General features: G+C 43.3%; 1 protein-coding gene across 9 annotated transcripts in view; it reads right to left on the reverse strand.

Moving 5' to 3' along the window:
• The window catches only part of NFE2L2 (NFE2 like bZIP transcription factor 2), a 39,133-nt gene extending 29,577 nt beyond the window's left edge, over positions 1-9,556 (reverse strand). For 3 of the 9 annotated variants that reach the window (XR_016468295.1, XR_016468294.1, XM_031601380.2), the window contains exon 1: positions 9,375-9,556. Coding sequence is in view for 1 of the 9 variants with exons in the window: in XM_031601380.2 (XP_031457240.2) it covers positions 9,375-9,404 (30 nt within the window). In the remaining 8 variants the exon portion in view is untranslated. Of the gene's footprint in view, positions 1-1,772; positions 1,980-8,770; positions 9,054-9,120; positions 9,260-9,374 lie in introns of those variants that run through there. The other 6 variants (XM_090144076.1, XM_031601382.2, XM_090144077.1 and 3 more) reach the window with 6 other exon arrangements.
• Positions 9,557-9,758: the final 202 nt, after the last annotated feature.

Here is a 9,758-nt window from a genome sequence, read left to right on the forward strand (position 1 = left end):
AAGCAATCCTCTAAAAATCATTAACCCCCAGGAATGTTTCGGGAAACTCTTCAACTTGTCAGTCCTAAACAGTTAAGCAACTGAAACAAGAAGGGTCAAGACCAACATGTCAAAGTGTTTGTGTGCCAATTTATCATTTATGCAGACACAACAGCTTCTGCTGAAAAAAGTAAATCCACCAAGGAACAACACCATATAAGAAAGTGAAGCCATCTGCATTGTGCCATCTACTGCTCAGTTTTTAAAGTCATGTGTAGTACTCAAATTACAAACTCTGTGAGCAAAATGAGCCAATTCATCTCCCAACACATGAACCAGAGTAGGTAAATGGCTTTACAACTCTTACCAAATTTCATAATAGCAATAACTATTTGTGCCCTTAAAAGAACAACACCATCTCCAAACTGAACCACTGATAATTCTGTCCTTCCACCCAGATCAACAGCTCTCTGGCTCACGGCCTGTAAGATGATTATAATAGGGCTGCCTCCTTCAGCCTCACAACAAAACGGACAAATGTACCTAAAAAACAAGGTACAGGCAATCACACTATAAGGGAATTTTAAAAAATCCACATTTTTCCTTGTATGCTCTATCAGCAGCAATGACCAAAACAAGATTGTTTGCCACAAGTAATAAACTCATCAATACATCTCTTCTACCCATAAGCAAATAAGCATTAAATATTTGGGGGGAAGGAAGGCACAGGACAAGGGTATTCAACTGGCAAGAAAACTACACAAAACCAAGAAATTTTAAATCCAAAGGCACGCATCACATTCTGTTAAACATTTATTTTTAGTTAATAACTGCATCTGTTATCTGAAGAAAAAACACAGAACTGATCTCTTGAACACTTATTATGTAAATATGTGGCTTTATAAATGTTAACTTAGTTAAAACCTTCAGCACATGCTGGTTCAGTGCTCTGTACCAACGGTTTGGAGGGCAACAACAGAGCACTTCAGACATTTTCTAGAGCTGCAACATTTTATCTCCCATGACCACAAGGTACAGCTTGATAAGGTATTCCACCACAGCTTCTGAAAGGGAAATGTTGAACATTGATAAAGACGATAGGTTGTCAAGGGAATAAGGAAGAGAGCTAAACTTCCTTTTCCTTCAAAAAAGTACTGCAAGTTTAATTACTCTACATCCAATGAGGTAGCATAGCAAATTGCCTTTTAACGTGCAGTAAAAGAAAATACTTGAAAACAAACTGTTCTCATACTCTCAGCTTAAGAGTCTTAATCCAAACTACATGTCCTTTCCCTTGCACCTGTATAATCACACACATTTTTTTGAAGGACAGATTAAACACCCCCTCAAGTCCTGCCATGCCTCCTGTAATGTGTGCCAAAGTATCTTTATGCCTCTTCTCTGCTCCTCTTCTCTGCCACCATGTTATTCCCAGTTCAGTGCAGAAGAGGTGGTGACAGGACAAAGCAGAGCTCTTCCAGAAGTAGATTAACCCCAGTGACAATGTTCAAAATTTGTAATTCATTCCATTTGTTCCTTCTGTTTTGTCGGCTCTGCAAAAAAGCACCTTCTTCCTCATACCTGGGAGCCCAAGGAGGTAGCTTACCCTTTTTTGTCTCTTTCTGCATGCCGTTTGTACCTGGGCTTTGGGGAAGAACTACACTAACTGTCATTTAAGTAACAGGTGGGTTCTGTCATAAAAGTCAGACTAACTGGCATAACAAATTGAAAGGGAAATTATTTACAGTGTTCCCAATTAGAGGGCAGAAAGGGTTGAGAAGAGACAGACTTACCTTGCTGCATCTGAAGAAAGCGTCTAATCTCTAAGGGCAGGGTGAAACATCCCAGCACACTGCAGGCTGTCTATCAGCAGCTGAAGGACAGCGCAGAACATAAGTGCAACTGCCCTGCATATCTGATGCCAAATTAAAGTTTGTGTGCCAAGTGCCCCAGTTAGGCAAAATAAGTTGTGGGGCTTTTTTTTTTTTCTTTTTTTTTTTCTTTTTTTTTTTAAAGTAGAACTCTTATTAAAACCAGCTTTTGTAGGTGACTTTTTCCAGTAGTTGACATTACAGAAAATTTAACTGTTTTCCAGATAAATTTATTAAGCTAAAGGAAAAAAAATTGCTGATCACTTGGGGAAAAAAAAAAAAGATCACAGAACAACAAAATATGGAATACAAAAGCAAGCGTCAGGTTTGGGTCTTGAGCTGTTTTTGGTCTTTGCCCAAAACACTTCCTCATGCCTCAGTAAATATTTGGATAGTTAGATTACAGCAAAATGCAAGTAAAAACTGCAAGACTATGATTTCTCTATACTGCAATTAATTTAGACAATGAGATGCTGATATCTCATAGGTTAAATCACTACTTACAAAGTCAGACATTAATTCTGCCGTTACTACTCACATTTTGTAAGGCCTTGTTCATCATCTCTGCCACATACATGCACAACTCACCAAAACCTCCCATCCCAAACTTAAGTTTGAATTCAAAATTATTATACTGCTCTGGCCTTAGTGGCAGAAAAACTCAATTTAAAGTTTTCAGAGCTTAAAATATTTCAGCAATTTGTTACAGCTCCATTAACAGTTTAATTACTTAAAAAGTTCAGGTTCTTCATCTTACCAGCAAAAAGAAACTTAGAGGGATTATGTGATACCTAGAAATGCTCACAGCAGTTACTGCATGACAAGGATTCCCAAGCAGTACATGCTGACTACAAACTTAAAGTGAGAGACAACTAAGGATTACAAATCATGCTGGAAAATATTCCAAAGAACTGCAAAAGTCCACTGGGTCACAACAATTTATACTAATTGAATAACTAGTAGCTATCATATTCTAGTTCAAATGCCCAAAACAAATTACAAGTTACAAAGCAGAGTATCAGAAGTTGCTGTGGTTCAGCGTTCATAGGTATGAGACACCTAAACATGATGTGCACTTCCACAGACAAAGAATTCAGTATAAACAATTTTGAAGACCACCTGTCAGCAGTCGGTACATTATTTTGCTATTACCACTTTTGTTACTGTATTTTATTTTCATCTTCAACCCTGCTTACTTCAAAAGTCTCAAGTTAGACTTATTTTTTTTTTAAGGATCAGGGGGACCACGTCCCAGAAATTCCTCAGCTGACACACAGACCTGCTCAAAACCCATCTACACTAGAAAAAATGCGTTGTAGAACAGCTTTGAGAAAATACGTCCATGTACCTCATGTCAAATAAATGACAGAAGACTTCACCAGGATCTACAGCACACTTGTTTCAAGGACGCTTAATAACTACATCATCTGCACTAGTGCATATCAGTCACTGCTTCTACGATACTGGTGAAAGCAAGTGCTAGTATAATGAGCTAAGATGCAATGCTGCACCCAGATACCTAGACTGACCTCCTCTACCATGAAGGTCTGAGTTCTCCTCCCAGTAATGAAGCTCCTGAAAAGCTGTTACCCAGCTGAGCTGCTCCAGATTCTAAAGTTGCTTTACTCAGCCCCACCACCGTCTTTCACCCACCACTTTATTGCCCAACTGACTGCAAAGCATGCATCTGGTAGCACAGTGCACGCAATCGAACTGGAAATACCCTGCTTTAGGACAGACCTCAACCTTCTTACCCAACAGGACTTAACTCAAGGAAACAACTCCTGAAGACAGAAAGAAGTGACCGAGCACCCAGGTGACACGGAAGCAAGCACCGGCTGTGGAGCAGACAAAGACAGGCCATTCACCAGGACCAGCCAGCACCACCACCACCACCCATGTGCTGCTGGTGAACTCCAGCAGAGACCTTCAGACAGCCAAAGCAATGCAGGAACTGCTCCACTCTTAACGATAACAATAAAGAGGGGAGGCACCAATACTACTCCCAGGGTTCAAACAAGCAAAACTCCCCTCCTGGATCTTTGTCTTAGCTCCTTATGGCTAAACAGCCATGATGACCTGAGCAGGAAGCAAATCAAAGTCAGAACAACTTTTCATAAAACTCTGTTGTAGAAAAGTAGCTGCTTCAACATCTTGTGGGCATGAACTTCCAACACAGCAAACAGACACACCCTTAATCATAAAACAAACTTCTACTTAAAGGCAAACTATCGACCAAGCTTCTTCTGAGTCAATTTCTCAAGCATGCATACTTTGTTTTGCAAGCAGTCTCCAGAAGTGGATTTTTTCATACTTACCAAAGATAGCATGTAATACCATTACAGCAAACAACAATAAAACTTGGATACTGCAAGGCAGGGGTGAAGGCAAAGATATCAATTTTTCCTCCCTTATGTTCCACAGCCATGCAGAAGATACTTCCTTAAAAGGTTTGAAAGTGACCGTCTCAAACTGATCTTACATAACTCATTGCTGCAACACCAAACTTAAAAGAAGTTTCTTCTCCTTTCTCCTGTTTGTTAATTTCATTGCTCACAATAATACTGCAGAACTTAGATGAAAAGTCTTAATATTCCACAAGACAAGTATAAGGGTGGGAGGTCTCAACCATCTCAGTACAGTAAACAGCATTAACGACAAAAACATAGTTCTTGAAATGATTTACTTTAACTGGGAAGATAGGAAACATTTATAGTCACAGTGCTTTTACAATTACTTAACTAAAAATAAACATTATTTTATATTCCTTCTTTTCAGTATCAAAGCTGCAGGTAATCAGGCCAAGATCAGAAATCCAAACTGAGCTAATGAAAAACTTCAACCAGATCTATAGTATATTAAAAAAAAAAAAAATCACAAAACTTAAGTGGGTACATTCTAAGTTAAACCCATCTTATTACAGTCTTGCCAAGCAGTACTTGCAGTGGGGATTACCAATATAGCTGACAAGAAAGCACTAACTTTACCATATACTATGAGTTATTAACACTGTTATCAACCCTTACACGCTTTCCAACATCTCCATGATCATATCAAAATACTTGAAGTAACTCTTAAAATGAACATTACAGTAGAGATTAGGAGTCAGACACAAAGCCCACGTACAAATACATAGCATATCCATGCAGAAGTCAGCAGCAGCCAGAGAGTACTGAGCAAGAATTTTATCAAAAAGGCTGAAGATGGGAAACAGAAGGGGTTCCACAAAATGAAGAGAAATCCTCTTTTTCAAAGGATTCAAATAATTAAATATTTTTTATCCTTACTACATGTCTTACACATTTCTTGGATAATTTAAATTAAATAATACTGCCCTCACACTTAAGAAAACCTCGAGCACTATACCATTAGCTAACTAGTAGGATTACTGCTCTTCATGTACAGTCAACAGGAACCAGGTAACAAAGTGAGGAGCACACAAAGCCTATCTTTACCTGAATTACACACCCAGAGGAGCTGCAGATGCCCCATCCCTGGCAGTGCTCAAGGCCAAGAGGGATGGAGCTTCGGGCAGCCTGGGCCGGTGGGAGGTGTCCCTGCCCATGGAAGGGGGCTGGAACTGGATGAACTGAAGTTCCCATCTGACCCAAACTATTTCATGATCCTATGGTTTTCACCTGCATCTGTTTCAAATAAACCTTTCACGTTTTAGCACAAATACAATAGTGATCATTTTGCTGGCTTCATTTCTTATTGGATGCTTTAATAGTTTACCTTAATAAACAAATACACCATAAAGCTATTACTGTTGAGCAACCCTGAACTGAATTTCAGTTTACTGCTGTATATCAGTCATCTTTGGATAAAACAGCCTTAAAGTCATGACTTTCAACTACTCCTACCAGACTTTTCATTGGTTTATGTAAGAAGACTTGCGTAATGGCAGATGAATTGTTTCTAAAACCAGTTAAGCTAGATTATTGCAGGAAAGAACTTAGCTGACCCCTGCGTTGTATTCTCTTCCTTTCACCTGAGATTGAATTCCATGGCACAAAGTCCTACTTTGATATAATGCCCCATAGCAGAAAACTGAACAGACTTGAAACTGCTTTAAGTTCACTAGGAATGTATTTTATTAGAATAATGGATTACTTAGGGTTGGAATGAGGTGGAAGCCAAAACAAACTTTAACTAGGTGATTAACCTGGGGACTCTGGAGGGCTTTTTGCCTGGCTGGAATTCAAACACAGTAGCAGAGGATTAATATTTAATTCATGCCAACAGGCTCCTGCCTGGACTTGTTCTGCACTAACCACAGCCAGCACAATTACTGCAAATACATCACACTTCCACAAATTGGCCTAATTTTCATGAACAGTTTAGTCATCTTAGAGCTTATCTTTATTAATTTCCAAGAAAAAAAGAAATAAGCGATGTTCTAGATAGGAAAAAAATAAAAATCAGATTCCTTCTTTTCAATGAAGGACACACCTGGTGTTAAAAGCATGGGCTCGGCTGGTGTCATCTACTCTTCTCATCTGGACTTTGTATAGAAAGTCTACAAAAGGTAGAAAGCCTATGTTCTTTCCTTCTGCCTCCTGTAAACTGACCTTTTCCTGGATGTACAGTCAATGCTTTTTCACCCTCCTTTAGAAAAACCCAATGCATCCTAAACATTTTTCAGAGACAAACTGTGGCAGGTTTTGCTGTTTTGGAGTTTGCTGTTTCTTCTGGAGGACCAAATCTAACGAAATTTGACAACTAGCAGAAGGAAAAATGATATGAAAGACTTGACTGAGGAAATGAAAGAACAAATATCTTATTTAGCTCCTTCCACTTCCAGCGATCTCACAAACTCCAGCATATTGCACAGAGGTTTCAGAGACTTCTTCAACATTAAAGAATGCTCAATGTGCCACTGCTACATTAATTTCAGTCAGGATCATGAAAGCAGCAGAAAGTATTTTGCTCTGCAAATTCAAGACAAAAAGGAAAAAAACCACAAGAACTCAAAAGAGTATTCAAGGGCAACAATGGATAATAACAATCTGACAATTTTAACACTGCTTTGGCTGTCAGGGTGATACATAGCCTTCTGTATTCTTATTTAGGATAAATGTTATACTCTTTGCTTTTTTTCAATTTAAAAAAGAAAAAAGCAACGGACAGAGAGCCAAAATTTATTCTTGCTCATGAACACTAGTGGGAAATGTACACAAAGCTTCCCAACCACCCACACACTCCTATAAAAATGTCCCAAGTTCTTTAAAGCACATGAGATCATCCAGCTGCTCTCTGCTTATGCTTAATGTTCTTTTTCATTCCAGTTTGGTCTCTTTCACATATTTTTCAATAAAACTCCCAAACCCAAATTGTTTCCCTACTTTGGGTTCTAATCAGAGGCTTCTTCAAGTTCTGTTTTCAAATGCAACTAACTCCTTGTATTTCAACCAATTTCCAATGCAGTGTAAATTCTCAGCACATTTTTAAGACAAAACATACAGAACAGTGTCCGTATGATAGACGTGTACAATAATAAAATATCCAATTAGCTGTTCCATTGAAAGGATTCTCATGGTCATCTTTTATTATTCAGCATTCCTTTCAGTTACAGGTACTGCACTGCATTGTATCTAACACTGGTTTAACTGAAAGATATTCTGAAGTTTTTGAATGAAGATTTTTCAGTGCAGCATATCAGGGTAAGCACACCAGAATTAAGAGAGTCTAAGAAAATGCATTTGTACTTAAGACAGAATTTGTAATAATCGCATCTATTTTTTCCACCACACTTATTTGCCATTTTAGGAATGACAGAATCATTTAGATTACAAAAGAGTTCTAAGACTGAGTCCAAACATCCATCTATCACTGCAAGTCTATCTCTAAAACACATCCACAGGTCTGTTAAATACCTCCAGCAACGGCAACTCTACCACCTCCCCAGACAGCCTGTTCCAATGCATAACCATCCTTTTCACGTTCTTGATATACAACCTAAGCCTTCCCCAGTACCACTTGAGGCAGTTTCCTCACATCCAGTGTCTCATCACCTGAGAGAGGAGACCAGCACCCTGATCGCTGCAACTCCTTTCAGGCAGTTGTACAGTGAGACCTCCCCTCAGCCTCCTCTTCTCCAGACTGAACCACCTGACTCCTTCAGCCTTCAGTTCCTTCTGAGATACCAATGAAGAATGTAGATGTTTTCCTATACTACAACGTATCTGCATACACAGATGGACAAATAGGTATCCATACACATATCTTAATCTATCAACAGACAAAAAAAAAAAAGAATCAAAGGCCGGTTGCCAGGCCTGAGTGGTGTATTCATTTGTCACTTCCTGCATAATCAGTGTCATGTGGAAAGGACAAACCATTAGGGAACAGAAAATCAACCCATTCACAAGAGAATGTAACATAGTGCGTCACAGAACCAGACGTGTAATACCTGCATAAAGCTCTACAGACCAAAGAGATGTCTCTAATGGAGCTAGAAACTCCTTTCTCAGTTAAAAAAAAACACAAACCCTTACATACACTGAAGCATGTACTCAAGTACTTGGTTACACCAGTCTTCACATTTAGCATTCAGTGCAAATACAACATACGGCCTCATTCTTTACGTGAGAAGCTGAGCAGGATTACTTTCTGCTCACCTCCTCACAAAGCTCAGCATTTAGTGAGAGCTGATGAGCTTGTCGTGCTGTCCTACAAGGCCAGAAGCACCAGGCTCAGCCATTTCAGTACCTTCGAGCTCACTGAAGAAGGAAACAAGTGTGAGAACGTAACGCTTTTACGAACTTGACTTGAAACACCTTGACTCACGTCCCAGAGTGCTTTTATCAGGTGTTTTGACACCCGTGCCGTTAGTAACAGACAACATCCCAAGCGAGTCCCATGCAGCGCTCCATTTAGCCAACAGAAGATAACCCATAAGCTCTCTAGAAACACAGCACCTTTCCACAACAGCTCCGTCAGAAACCGCGGCAGCGGGGCCGGAGCGGCAGCGCGCAGCCAGGTGGCTCCGCACGGGATGCCGCAAGAGCCGCCCCGGCCCGCACGGAGGAGAGCGGCGCAGACACCGGAGAGGCGCGGGGCCCGTTCCACCGCGGCCCCCCCGCCCCTCACAGCGCTGCGCGGCCCTTCCCGCGCCCTTCTCACCCCGCACCCCAGGGCCGACCCGAGACGGGAAACACGCGGTTGTGCAACCGCCCCCACTGAGGGCCGCGTGACGGCGGGAGGCCCTCAAGAAGGAACCGGACAAGCGGGCGGGGCGGGGCCGAGCTCACCCCCGCCACGGACTGACCTGGCCCCGAACTGCGGAGCGAGCAGAGCGAGACCCCGGCCCTCGAGGGGGGCGGGGGGAAAGTACCGGAGGGGCGGGGCCCGGCCCCCGCCGTGACTCAGCGCTGCCCCCGGGGCGGGGCGGCACCACGTGCTCCGCCGGCCGCGTGACCGCCCGGCCCGCCCCTCCCCGACCGCCGGGCCGCGAGGGAGGGAGGGGGAGGCGGGGGCGCGCGCCCCCGGTTCCCGCCCGCCGTGCGGCGGCTGCGCTCTCACCTGTGCGGCGGGGGGCAGCTCGATCTCCATGGCGCGGGGCGGCGGCGCGGACGCGGGAACGGCGGCGCGGAGCTGTCGCGGCTCGGCCGGCACCGCCTGCGCTCTCGTTCCGCCGCTGCTTGGGGACGGGGACGGCCCGGGCCGGGCCGAGCCAGCGGCGACCGCCGCGCTCCGCCCCGCCTCGGCGCAGCCACTCAGCGGTGCCCGCGGAGGCGGCTCCTTTCCCGGCAGCGGCGGAGGTGCTGGGAACGCGGCCCTCCCCCGGCGCCGGGCCCCGCGAGCGGCGGGATTTTCTGTCGGGAGAGCGCGCGGCGCTCCGGCCAGCCCCGCCCGCGCCTCAGAGCGAGCGCGGCGGCGGTGCGCTCCCCAGGTGTGTGGTTCCCC

The sequence above is a fragment of the Phasianus colchicus genome, chromosome 7 (genome assembly GCF_987193195.1).
Source record: "Phasianus colchicus chromosome 7, bPhaCol1.hap1.1, whole genome shotgun sequence".
Classification (NCBI taxonomy): Eukaryota; Metazoa; Chordata; class Aves; order Galliformes; family Phasianidae; genus Phasianus; species Phasianus colchicus.